Below are 13145 nucleotides of genomic sequence, written 5' to 3' on the forward strand. Positions count from 1 at the left end.
CCTACTGCTTGCACCACCTCTCTAACTCCCGTGTCTTTTTTTTTTTTTTTTTTTTTTTTTTTGTGGGATGGTGTTTGGGGCCATGCACAGTACTGCTCAGGGGTTACTCATCACTTTGCACTCAGAAGTTATTCCTGTCTGTGTTCAGTCAACCATATGGGATGCTGGGGATCAAACCTGGATTGACTGCATGCAAGGAAGATGCCTCATCACCACCACTGTGCTATGAGTTTGGTCCCAACTTCTAATTTCTCAAGGATGGGCTGAATATCATGCTTGAAGAATTAACACATACGTGGTTAAATATCATCATCACCATTCATTCACCATGTGTATTTATAAAAGCCTTACTTTGGTTAAATCTGTTTTTATGTAGATCATTCATGTATTAAATAAAACTACTATGGAAAAGATGATTAAAAAATCCAAAATAGGGGGCCAGAGAAATAGTATAGCAGGTAATCCGGGTTCCATCACCCAGCATCCTGCTTGGTCCCCCAAGCACCATCAGGAGTAATTCCTGAGTGTAGAGTCAGAAGTAAGTCCCAAACACCACCAGGTGTGGCCCCAAAATGAAACAAAGCAAAAATCCCCAATTCATACTGTATGTGAAGTGGGGAAGGTGGCCAGCGTGGCTACTTTTTGGCCCCCTGCTAACAATTTTCCATCCTTAGGAGAGGCTGGTTCCCATCATCATACACCAAGTTGCTGGAAGAAGGCACAAAGGATACCACGAGTGTACCCAAGCCAAGGTAAGAGCTACCGTGGCTCCAATTTGTCAGAGACAGGAAACTTATCTTTGACCTGTGTCCCAGGTGGGCCAGAATTCCATGTGAAGGAGCAGAAAGAACCTCCGATCTGTGACTCTAAGGCTGTTTCTCATGATTTTCTGTCATCCACAGGGCCCAAACCCCTGCCCTTCATCTCTTCTTAGCCCCCCATCTAGTGGTGGCTAAGTCCATGGCAACCTGGTTTCTGCCTCCTTCCCAGTGGCTTCCTAGCCCATCCAAGTGTCCTCTGGCCACTCTGCCTGACCTTGCGCTGTTTCCCTTCTTCCTCCCCAGCCAGCCTTCCTCTGCCTCTGAGGCCTCCCTCTGCCATTGCTGAAACAGGTATCCTGGTGTCTGTCCTCAGGGCTTCTGGGCTGTCTGTGTACTCACATGGGTTTGGATGATTTGTACCAGTAGGCAACTTTACTCCTTTGTACCCATCACCCCCAAATTTGTGTTCCAAGCCAGACCTTCATCATTGTCTAGAAACTGCTATACCTTGATTGGCTTGTTTAATTCTCACTGCCCTGTGAAGTAGGTCCCCACATTAGAGTGGAGGGGTTGGAGGCACAGTGGGCACTCCAGGAGGGCAATGGAGGCCAAAATCCATCTCTGTCAAGGTGCCAGGCAGTTCTACTCAGAAGCAATATATGCAAACTGGCTTCCACCTCTCCTCTCTAAAGCGCCTCTCCCTTGTGTTCCCCATTTCCCAGTTATTCTGTCCTGCCCACTCTTTTCAGGGTATATCCAGCCCTTCCCTTCTATCCACTGGCCCAGAGCCACCTGTTTCTCTTCCTCCCACACAGCAGCAAGCTCAGTGCGTTCAGCAGTTAAAACTCAGGTGCAGGTGTGTGGGGAGGGGGGGTTACGCTGGAGTTGTACCCAGGGAACTGTGCTGTGGACTTCTATTTTCTTACTTGTTCCTCAGTGAATTCAGTCAGCATATCATTTTTTTCTTTTTTGGATACAAGTTTGGTAAACTGACTGCAGAGGATTGGATGGTAGTACACATACCTTTCAAAGGCAAAGGGCCCTCAGAAAGTGAGTGGCCCGAAAATCAAAGCAAATAGATCACTGGGCCTGATAGTTCTAGAGCCATTAAGAGGTGGATGAACAGTGTCTATGGCTGCCTTGTGTCCCTGTCTTCCCTCTCCCTTGCTGCTCCGTTATCTGCTGTGGCCGTGCCAGGATGTTTGGGATGTTTGGGATTCCCAGGCGGGCGCTTATCTCCACTGTTCCCCTCCAGCTCGACCCCAGTGAGGAGCATCAGCACCGTGAACTTATCAGAGAAAAGCAGTGTGGCCATCCCTCCACCCGACTATGGGGAGGCTATGTCTGAGCAGAGCACCGGTCCCAAGGCCACCTCTACTTTTAAAGGCCCAGTGCCCAAGCCCGAAGCGCCTCCACCTCCTGTGAGTAGAGCTGGGTTTCTGCCTCAGTCTGAGGGGACACTACCCCATGTCCTCTAGAGTCCCCTTTCCACCAGCCTTCCTACTCCGTTTGTTGCATCTTGGGAACTGTGGACTTGGGCAGAGCCCAATCCTGAATCGGTTCAGTCCTCATCTCTCTCTACCTTGGTTCGCTTCGAGCTGTAGCCATCGGCTGCATCTTCTTCCACTATCCGGAAGCTTCGCCTATATTCTTCACACCTGAGTAGCAGTCAGGAAGAATGGAGATCCTAGGCCTGCGGGTCACTGTACTCGATCCCTGCGCAGCATGTGCTGTGAGCTGGACCACCTGAAGGAGCATCAGGGTCAGGGCCTTGACCTGGGCAGTTCCTGGAGCACTGACACTTGAGCAGTGCCTATCAACATGGGGCAGGGGGTGCATTGGGAAGGGTGTGCTAGTGTTTTCCTGCCTGGAGCTAGTGACAAGCAATAGCTGTTACGGTTTCACAGCCCAGGCCACAGGTCCCCAACATCTGCTCAGACCCTTACTTGGGGTGGTGTTCCTAAAAACAAGTGGGATTACCTGAAACATGGTGGAGCAAGAGTGCAGGCCTAACCTGCCTCCATCGGATCTGGTAGAGGGCAGTGGGGCCTGCCTAGTCTCTTCTTAGGTGAAGGAGACAGCAGGACTGAACAGGTCGCCCTCATTTACAGTAGGAGGCACAGGGTAAACTGGGGCTAGGAGGGGGAACAGATTCAGGAGCTTCCACATGAGAATGTGGTTGGGACACGGGTTCCATCAGAGTCATCTGCGACCCCTAATGCTGTTTGCCAAAAACTATACCCTGGGAGCTGCTCCTTGGAGTAGAACATTCCAGAGACACTTCCCAGTGATCCTGGGAGGCCCCACATCTAAAGATCAGATTGTCTGTCCTCAATGGCCACCTCAAAGCTGCATTCAGCTGTTAAGTCATGATAGCAATGAGGCACAAACTGTGGGGCTGGACTCAAGGCCTCTGACCCCTCCCCACCACAACACCCCTCCATACACTGGGTTTCACTGTCTGGAAAGAGCTGGTCAGTGTCCCTGTCCTAACAGCAGAGGGCAGGATGGACCAGTGTCTGTTATCTGAGGAGAATCCGGTCTCCTTTATCAGGGCTTCTCTGATGATGGTTCAGGGGAGCAGCAACGCCTCACCTCAGTAGGACCCTATCTTGTCCATCAGGACCAGTCATCACAGGCAGGTGACTGGTGCTGCCGTGCCCAGCATGGCCAGACTTAGGACCTACCCACTTCACTTGTATCCCTTGGTGGTGGGCGGACTGACCCATTTTGTTCTTCACACCCTCTGGACCAGGGGTCCTCAAACTTTTTTAAACAGGGGGCCAGTTCACTGTCTCTCAGACCATTGGAGGGTCTGACTATAGTAAAAACAAAACTTATGAACCAATTCTTATGCACACTGCATATATATTATTTTGCAATGAAGAAACAAAACAGATACAAATACAATATGTGGCCCGCGGGCCATAGTTTGAGGACCACTGCGTGAGTCTGGACAGTGGGAGTCCAGTGCCACAGTGACCAAAAGTTATAGGCTGATCCCTGCTGCCACTTGTCCTGAATGGTCTCAGCACCTATGAGCAGGAGACGGGTTGCTACCTGGGAACAGACCAGCAGAACAGTGTTCCCACAGGATGGAGATCCACAAGTCCTTGCCTGGCCAGTGTCTGTGGGAGGTGGGTAGATGGTGGGTCGATTTGAGGAGATGGGCAGGTCAGAGGTCACTTTCTGATGCTCAGATGCTAGAGGAGACCATGAAGACAGTGTGACCACAGCAGTGGCTCACTGTGAGTCTTTTTTTTTTGGGGGGGGGGGGTGAGGGGCTACACTCAGTGGTGCTCAAGGGTTACTCCTGGCCCTGCACTCAGAAATCACTCCTGCTGGGCTTAAGAGACCACATGGGATGCCAGAAATTGGGAATCTGACCAAGGTAGGCATGCGAGGCAAATGCCCTACCTCTGTGCCCCACTGTGAGGCTTGTTAAATGGGAACCTTTCAGGGAAGTGCTGAAGGAATAGCAAAGGCACCTTCACAGGGGAACACAGAGTCCCAGGCACAGTGCAGATTGGCCTCCTGGGGAGCGGGTGCATGGGTGTGGGGTGGGGAGGATCGATAGGCTAGCAGACAGGCCACACCCACAGGGTTGTACAATCAGGGACAGTCTGTAGCCCTTCTGGCTGTTGGAGTATTGGAGTGTCCTAGCAGGTATCTGATTGCTCAGGGGTGCATGGAATACATAGGGCTCCCTGGCTCCCACATCTCCAACTAAGTTGGCCTTTTGCCCCTTCTTCACAGCACAGATATTCTGATATGCTGTTTTGGTGCCTCTCAAATGCCATGAGCTGGGCACCCAGTTGTTAAAATGTGGCTAAACTCCTACTAAGCAGGTGAGCCCGAATTCCTGCCATCTAGATAGCTGGCAGGGCCCCAGTGGGGTGTGGCTCAGATATGTGGGGGCAGGGGTCCTGCCCCAGGAGAGGATCCAGAGCTCTGCCTGAGATCTGGTTTTGGCCTGATGGCTGCTGTCCAGGCTGTTCTCGCTCTGGGCTTTCTGCTCAAAGCCAAGTTCCGGGTATTTTCAAATATACCTGCGGGCATTTTCCCATCCTAAATGTGCCTGCGGTGACCACACACCATGGCCACTACCGGAAGTAGTATCGTCAGGTTGGGGTACAGAGGCCAACCGGACCTGCCCTTGGTTTCGTTTGTAGCTCCCCTTTTGGCAAATGTGGACTCAGGTGTGAGGCCCTGAGAGGTCTCGCGGCAGAAGGTGCAGGTCTGCGCCTCGCCCATCCCCCACCTGTCCTCAGCCTGGAATCCCTGGAGTCCTGTGTGATCTGAGCTCTGGGCTCCGGGAGGCCCAAGTGTTCCACACAGGTGGCATCACACTGCCCTCTGCTGGCGTGCACTGGAGAAGTCGGCTTAGAGGGGCTGGTTCTTAACTGGAGATGGGGGAACCAGGGCAACATTCAGTCTGGGTTTGTGGTTCCTATTCAGTGTGGGCATTTTAAGAGTTAGCACCCAAATACTGTCGACAGACATGCACGTGCCTGCCCTGACCACAGCAGCAGGCTCGTGTGAGATGATGTATTCTCCTGAACCCCGAAACTCCCATCCAGACTCATGTGAAAAGTACTTTCTCCTGAGCCCCCCAAGTCCCCATTCAGGCTTGTGAGATGACATACTTTCTCCTGAACCTCCAATCCCAGGGAGGTTCTTCTACAAGACCAGGAAAGGGCCCCTCATTTCCTTTTCTGCCCCTGTCCTCCATGGTCTCAATTGCACCCATACAAACAGCCTGCTTCCTGCTTCTGTACCCCAACTTCACAGGGTCCCTAACTGCACTCTTGTCTTCCTCGCAGAATGATGCCAACGGGATCCCGAAGCCACCTTTCCTCAGGTATGTCTGGGAATGCCAGGAACACCCCCACAGGGCCTTCTGAGCTCAGTCCTGCTTGCCTTGCTGAGGGGCTAGGTTTGCAGTGTGGCTTGATCCTCAGGCCGGATCCCAATTTGTTCCCCTAGTCTCTGAACAGCAGGGCTGGGGAACAGTTGGCAAGTGCCTGGATCCCCAGGGAGGGTCTCCTGGTTTGGCACTTTAGTGACCCCTAGGCCCCCTCCCACCTGACACCGTCAACCCACCTTTAGTTAGGACCTGAGAGGGCAAACTCCCTTGTCAAAACCTGTTGTTCCTTTGATGGCAGGAAGGATGCAGGGAGCTGGAGGGTTTACAGCACAAGAGCATGTGGGGTTCCCATTTTGTGCTTCTCTCCACAGTGGCGAAAACCCCTTTGCAACTGTGAAGCTCCGGCCAACAGTGACAAATGACCGCTCAGCACCAATCATTCGGTGAACAGGCACAGTGACGCGCAGTAGGTTCCTCTAACCATCTGCTTCAAAACAACAGGCCCACATGCCTGGCCATGGCCCACACCTGTCCCCATCCCATCCACCATCCCTAACCCACCCTGCCTCACTCCCGCTGAAATGTAGCTACTCCAGAAATCAGCGCTTCTCTCCCTGCTGCCCGGAGATGAATGAGTATATTTAATGATCAACTTGATTCTTTCCAATAGTTCTCATTCTGTTAAAAAACTGGCCAATGTGCTTCCAATCTGAGTATCAATGTGGAAATATCCTGATTATTTTTATAGCTGAGTAAGGGCAGCCCCTGCTTCTGGCCATCTGTGTGTGTGTTCTGATGTAGTGTTACATTCCTTAAAAGAAAATATCATGTAAACTTGCATCCTGTCATGCAAATCATGATTCTAAGCCATATAAATTATAAGAATATCTTATAAAATTTAATTTTTTAACTTAAATTTTTTTCCATTTCTGTATAGTCATGTAGTAGAGTCTATCACAAAGGCAAATACCCAAGCTAATACATTTTAGACATGGAAGTGAAGTGAGGGGGGGATACACGGGGTTAAGAGTGTGGTTAGGAGCCACCAACTATGCTAAGGGATGGGGACCCCCAGCCTGGACTGTATGTACATAGATGCAGCTGGGGAGCCAGCAAGCTCCAGAACACTCCTTGGGGACTTAGAACCCACGGGGCCTCAGCATCTCCTGATCCCGTTGACTGGGCAGCTGAGAGAGTCCGTGTCACCTTAGGCCTGCTACCACTCAGAATATGGCTTCTGGGGGCACACAATCCAAATAGTTGGGCCTGACTTGGTCCAGGTCCACAAAGGTGAATCATTCTGGTCTCCTGCCTCAGATGTGCAACTCTTCCAGGAACCTGCTGGCAGGACCCTGAGATGAGGCTCAGTCCCGGATCTTGGGAGCTGAGCTAATGCCCCCTGCTGTCACTCGGCTGAGTAGCAGGTGCGGGCTAGGCTGGAGGCTACATAGACAAAACCTGTATAACTTTGCCAGGGCCCCTGACAAAGCTATGCAGTCACAGCTATGTGGCTGTCAGGGGACCTTGCTCAGTTCTGTGAACAAACTAGCACCAGCGCCTTCCCTTGGCTGTGCGTGCCATCAAGGAAGAGAAGATGGGGAGAGCCAAGGCCCCTCACAATGTGGAGGGCATGACAGTGCATACCCAAATAAGCAAAACCAGTTCGGCAGTGGTACGAATCGCATTTATTTAAAACAATATTTCTCACCTTTCTCAAATTGAAGACTGCAAAAAATAAAAGCAGTGTTTTATTGTCGTGAGCCCTGGGACACTGCTGCTGTGTGTCCCCACTTCGGGACCCCTGGGCTGGCAAGTGCCACAAACCCCACCACATGCTCCCAAGCAGTCTGAAGCTTCACCAGAAAGTGACTGTCCACACATGTACATCAGGAAGAGACAGCCGGGGCGGAGACCCCTCTAAGTAAAGGTGGCTCCGCAGTTGGGGCATCTTCGCTTCCTTAGGGCAAAACAGCAGATGAACCCGAAGGGGAACAAGATGATGGCCAAGAAGATGCCCAGGAAAGTGAAGGAATCCTCCAAGACGCCGACCCTGCAGAGAGGAGCACAAGGTGAGCCCCGGTGGGCACGCAGGACCAGGCTGCAAAGCATACTGGAGCCCCTCCAGAACCCTCCTAAGGTTTGCAGGATAGTCACAATCCCTGAATCCAGGGGAGCAGAAAGCAGGTCCCCTGAGTTCCACCCCTGACCCCACACCACAAACAAACCAGCAAATTCCTGCCTTTCTAAAAGCAAGATCAGAAATCCTTCAATTAAGTGAATTTTTAAATGTTGAAAAGCTAACTGTTGAAAATGTCAAGCGCTGTCAAAAATGATTCCCGAGCGCAGAGCCAGGAGTAATCCCTGAGCACCAGTGGGTTTGCTCCCATCCCCAAAAGAAACATTCCCTAGCAAAACATTCCTGAAATAGTGCTAGAGTTTAGTTTTTTATTTGGATAGACTCTTTTAGTGAGACTAACATCAGCTATGTTCCCTTTGGGTCATTTAATTTTGAAGCTACCTCTTCAAAAGGAAGTAGGGGGGAATATGTGGCCAACCTGAATTTGATCTCAGGGACCCCGAATGATCTCCTAAGCCCTGCCAGGCATTATCTCTGAACACAGCTAAGTGTGACCCCCAAACAACAATTCTATTAAGTTGGACTGAATTTGATGCTATTGAAAGAGTGTGTGGTGCTGGGCTAAGTGACCTGGGGTGTACAGAGCAGAAGGCAGACAATGACCAGCACCCTCCATGAGCTCATCACAGGCTTGATCCAACTGTTCTTTGTTGCTTTTCAGACCAACATGCCGCTCCCACCAATTGTCTACCCCAACCCCAAAACCATACTCTACACCACCAAACAGTGGAGATGGTTCTGGGAGGCTGCACAAACTCCTATCATGATTCTCAGGTGCTGACCCTGAGTCCCACAACTCCTGGCAGAGCAGCATGAGACCATGCACAGACAGGGCCCAGACAACCCTCACACACCAGAGCTGAGCTACTATTGGGGTGCCCTAGCAGATACCGTCCACTAAAAGAACATGCTTGGGAGAATATACAACAGGCTGGAGCAAACACATATAGGAGCTCTGGGTTCTCTTCGCCTCCCCACCCCACATTACATGGTCCCTAGAGCACCACCATCTATGCACCCCTAAAAATGTCTGCCACTGTAGACCCCTGTACATCAGCACACATCCCAGGTTCCCAGGGCATCATGAACAGGGGGCTGAGCCAAGGCCCAGATGCAGCCATATCCTGCTGAGGGAGGCTCCAAGCAGAGTTCAGAGTCACCACACCCAGCCCACAGCATTCAAGCCCTAAGTTGGTCAGCACAGTCCAGCTGATGCAGAAGGCAGACCCAACTCATGAACCCCCCAAGTGGGGGGAACCCACAGAACTCCATCAGTTCCTAGAACAGACCCAGTATGCACCTGCTTCCCATCTCCTACTCACGCAGGGCTGGAGTGGGTGCAGAGCCCAGAAAGGCAGGAATTGGGGTCAGAAGTACAGAGGGTGGAGTGACTGCTGACAACGGGTGTGCCGTGAACATTACACACACACACACACTCTCACACACACTCTCATTCACTCACTCACTGTCCCCATACTAACAGTGCCATGAGCATTACAAGTCCTAGACCCTCAAACACTATCTCTGCCAGCCCTCCCATGACCAGACCATACCTCCCTCTCAGGGGTGCGCCTTCAGGGATACTCAGAGCCCCCACTCTGACAGGATCTCCTGGTATGGGGCCAGTGCAGGTTATAGGACAGAGATGGGGAGACTGTCCATGGGACAGGACGCCACAGGGCTGTTGCTGTAGGCACACTCTGCTGCCATTCCAGGCTACTCAGCACCCTTGACCATCTTCCACATGTCCCCAGGCCTTGTGGCCACCCAGAGCTCTCTTAGGGTCATCCAGACACTACGACCACTGATGGGCAGATGACCTCAAATGGGCCACATTCCTGGACATGCTTCGACCACCCTGGTGATCCCAAATCTAGATCCCAGCTATATGACCCCACATACACACACAATCAAAGGATTGCCACCTACCCAAACGGCCCATGAGAGCTGAAGTCTGGTGTGTTGCCCCCAGGGGCCAGTTGGGAAGCACCATGAACGGCAACAAAACGCTGAGGAAACAGCTGTTGGCGCCCCAAGATGGCCAGGACCCCAGCCCAGTACTGCCAGCAGTATCATCACAGGAGAGGGATTATGTTCTGGCACTCTACCAGATGGAGACCAGGGTGGCCTCGGTAGGCTTCCCAGAACTCAGTATCCCAACCACTATCCAAATCAGATTCTCTGGGGCCGGAGCAGTGGTGCAGCGGTAAGGCGTTTGCTTTGCACGTGTCTGACCTAGGATGGACCGCAGTTCGATACCCCAGCGTCCCCTATGGTCCCCCAAGCCAGGAGCGATTTCTGAGCTCATAGCCAGAAGTAACCACTGAGAGTCACCAGATATGGCCCCCTCAAAAAAAAAAAAAAAAACTAAGAAACCCCACCAAATCAGATTCTCTTGCTGCCCCAACATGGCAAAAAGTGGGCAACTGGGGTGCAGGGCCCAGTTAGGAAATGAAGACACCCTGTATTGCAGCTAGTGCCAGCGACAGGAGGCAAGTGTCACCCACAAAAGTGAGAAGCTGGTTCTCCCAGCACAGGGGGTGCCCAGCCTCCCTCCCCCACAGGTAGTAAAGCCCCAGTACAAGTGGGGAGCAGAGCAAAGTGCACCCTAATCAGCAGTAGTCAAAGCTCTGATGAAGCCACAAGGCAAGACTCATCACCACCAACCAGACACCACGTTTTCCAGGTGGGGATCTAGTGGGGCTGACCCAAACTCTGCTCTCAGGCAGGGCACTTAAGCACCAGCCACCTCCCAGTGCCCCCCAAGACCCCTGGGACACACAGGAGAGGTCCCAGATTCTTCCTAGCTGAGGGATCCCTGGGGGGCACCAAACTTCAAACCAAGGGGGTTCCTGCCATGGAGGACCAAGCCCCAAGTCTACCTAACCCCTGCGACCCCCCAGTGCACAGGCTGCTCCCAAGGCCAGAGTTTCAACAGCCATATAGGGCTTGCAAGGGGCACAGCCAAGGCCTTTCCACCCACTACCCCTGAAATAGGACCCGCAAGCCCCCCTCAGGTCCTCAGACAAGCTTTTGGAAGGCAGCTGTGAACAAATCCTAAATCCCAAGGCATCCTGCCCAGTCTCAAGGAGCATTGGGTAGAAATCATCAGCCCCAGAAGGCAGAATTCGGGGTGGGGGGCTGGGGACAAAGGCCCTTCCAAATACCCTGACACAGGGCTCCCCCAGTCCTGCAGAGTAAGATCCAGATCAAAACCCAGGTCAAGGGGGGAGAAGGATCCAAGGCCCTGCTGGTTGGTGCTCCTGGACTATCCCAGGCCCCAACAGACCCTCCCCGGGGGAGGGGGGGACGCACCTGCACACGGGGCAGCCTCCGACGACCACGATGGAATTGATGGGATACCTGGTGACGTTCCGACTCTGGATGTTGTACACCCGAGGTTGCGAAGTGGGCATCCCTGCGGGCAAACAAGCAGCACGTGAGAAGGGGGGGGGGAGAAGAAACGGGGGGGGGGGGGTAAGGTCAGCGTGCAGGCTCGCCCTGCCCTGCCCTGCCCACCACGCACACGCCCACCCACAAAGCTGCCTCCCGGGGTGCCCGCGCTCCAGAGGCTCCCGGCTTCCCCCCAGGGCGCCGACGTGCGGCGGCAACACCCCTGGGAAAGTTGACCCGGGGTTGTCCCTTCCGGGACAGGACGGAATCGGGGTCCCCTCTCCCCCTGACCCCCAACAAGACCCCTCCGCCCCTTGGAGGGCTGCGCCCCTTCCCAGATCGCGCCCCCGGAACCCCAGGCCCCGCCGCGGAAAGAAAGTTCGCTTCGGGGTGAAAGGTCGCCCGGGGACTCGGGGCCCCCACTGGGCCCGGGGCGGGGCTTTGCGGCCCCCCCGCGTCCCGGCCCACCTGCGACGAGGTACGGGTAGGGCGGCGGCGGCGGCGGCGGGGGCGCCGAGGGGATGGCGCCGTAGCCCGGCGGGCCGCACGCGAAGTCCCCCTGGCCGGCCTCCAGGTTGTAGGCGGGCGGCCGCTCCCCCAGCAGGGGCTTGTGGTCCATGGCGGGCGGCGCCCCCCGCCGGCCCGCAGCTGCGCGGCCTCACGGCTCCGCTCCCCTGGGCGCGCGCCGGCGGCGGCGGGCGCGGTGCGAGACGGCGGGGCTCGGGCCCCTCGGAGGCGGGCGCGCCGGCTTCCCCCCGCCGCCCGCCCGCCCGCGGTCACAAGACCGGGGTCACGTGGCGCGCTCCCGCGGGGGGGGGGGGCCGGCCTCTTAAAGGAGCCGCACGCGCCCCGCCCTCGCCGCCCCACTTGTTGGCCTCGACCCGGACCTCCGCTGGGGGACGCGCCGCGCGGGGGACGAGGCCCACCCCCGGGGCCACACCCATGCTGAGTGGCGAGACGCGCGCACGCCCCGGAGCGGGAAGGGCCTGGACTTGGGGGAGTCCTTGTCCAGGGCAGCCCGGGATTGTTCCATTAGGGGCACCCCTAGTTTAGGGGGTCTCCCACCTCCACCTACTCCTGTGCCCCCCTGGGCCCCGATGCCGCTCTGGGCATCAGTGCTGGTTCAGAGACATGTTGGCACCCGAGGGACCCTTGCTGGGCCTCTTTGCAACCCTTTCAGGACCCTCTGGAGCTTTTACAAGCACCACCACCACCACCCTTTCCTGGGGGGCAACCGCAACAAGGCTCACACCCCGCTTTGCTTCGCTAACTTTTCTCCAGAGCACTATAGTGTTGTTACACCCACTTGCCTGTACCTTGCCCTGGTTCGTTGTGGGGACAATGAGGGACCAGCCCTGCCCTGTGAGTGTCAGGGCTTGGCTGGCCTTGGGAACCCAGACTGCACAGTAAGTCCCCCCCCCACTGCCAGCAAGGGCCTTGATGGAACCTCTGGCTCCTCACATGGGCCAGCTAGGATGTAGCCTCTCTTCCTCTGCTCCTAGCCCAGTTGGCAAATGTCCCGTCAACTGCAGTTGGTTGGTTCTGCTTTGCTTGCTGGCCGCTGGTTTCTCACCTACACCCTCAAACCCATGGCCTCGGGCCCCCTTCTCTTTCCTGTAATTTAAGTCCCCCAGCCTACACCCTCAAACCCATAGCCTCGGGCCCCCTTCTCTTTCCTGTAATTTAAGTCCCCCAGGCAAGGCCTCTGGGTTTGATTCTGAAATCCAGAGAGAAACTATGGGGGGAGGGCACAGGGGGCAGGAGAGAGACCTCAGAGCCAGGAGTTCAGGGCACCCCAGCTCCATTCCCGGTGCCATATACTGGCCCAGCACAACTGGAGTACCCCACAAGCACCATGGAATTTGACTCAAAACCTCACAAAACCAAGACAGCAGGAATAGATGGCAATGGGTCAAAGAGCAAAGAGCAAGGTGAAGTTTGATATGAGAGTTGGTGGCATCCTGGACACACGAGATTGCCAGTGTAG

At 54.6% G+C, this 13145-nt stretch overlaps 2 protein-coding genes across 2 annotated transcripts in view; one reads left to right on the top strand and one right to left on the bottom strand.

Moving 5' to 3' along the window:
* BAIAP2L1 (BAR/IMD domain containing adaptor protein 2 like 1) overlaps positions 1 to 6544 on the top strand; it is an 88245-nt gene extending 81701 nt beyond the window's left edge. Inside the window, exons 11-14 of the mRNA XM_049788636.1 lie at positions 675 to 752; positions 2017 to 2182; positions 5585 to 5622; positions 6000 to 6544. Of these exons, the coding sequence (XP_049644593.1) occupies positions 675 to 752; positions 2017 to 2182; positions 5585 to 5622; positions 6000 to 6075 (358 nt within the window). The 3' untranslated portion in view covers positions 6076 to 6544. The remainder of the gene's footprint in view (positions 1 to 674; positions 753 to 2016; positions 2183 to 5584; positions 5623 to 5999) is intronic.
* A 746-nt stretch (positions 6545 to 7290) lies between these two features.
* BRI3 (brain protein I3) lies at positions 7291 to 11845 on the bottom strand. Its single transcript, XM_049788715.1, has 3 exons — positions 11627 to 11845; positions 11081 to 11183; positions 7291 to 7678 (listed from the first exon to the last, which is right to left on the bottom strand). Exons 1-3 carry the CDS (start codon positions 11775 to 11777, stop codon positions 7546 to 7548), a joined length of 387 nt encoding a protein of 128 aa, XP_049644672.1. The 5' UTR covers positions 11778 to 11845; the 3' UTR covers positions 7291 to 7545.
* Between the last annotated feature and the right edge of the window lie 1300 nt (positions 11846 to 13145).

Source organism: Suncus etruscus, chromosome 15 (assembly GCF_024139225.1).
Source record: "Suncus etruscus isolate mSunEtr1 chromosome 15, mSunEtr1.pri.cur, whole genome shotgun sequence".
Classification (NCBI taxonomy): Eukaryota; Metazoa; Chordata; class Mammalia; order Eulipotyphla; family Soricidae; genus Suncus; species Suncus etruscus.

Coding starts and splice junctions, on each gene's coding strand:
- BRI3 (XM_049788715.1), bottom strand. CDS start 11,777: ATGGACCACAAGCCCCTGCTGGGGGAGCGGCCGCCCGCCTACAACCTG. Junction 11,184..11,626: donor CTACCCGTACCTCGTCGCAG/GTGGGCCGGGAC, acceptor GTTTGCCCGCAG/GGATGCCCACTTCGCAACCT. Junction 7,679..11,080: donor GGAGGCTGCCCCGTGTGCAG/GTGCGTCCCCCC, acceptor TCCTCTCTGCAG/GGTCGGCGTCTTGGAGGATT.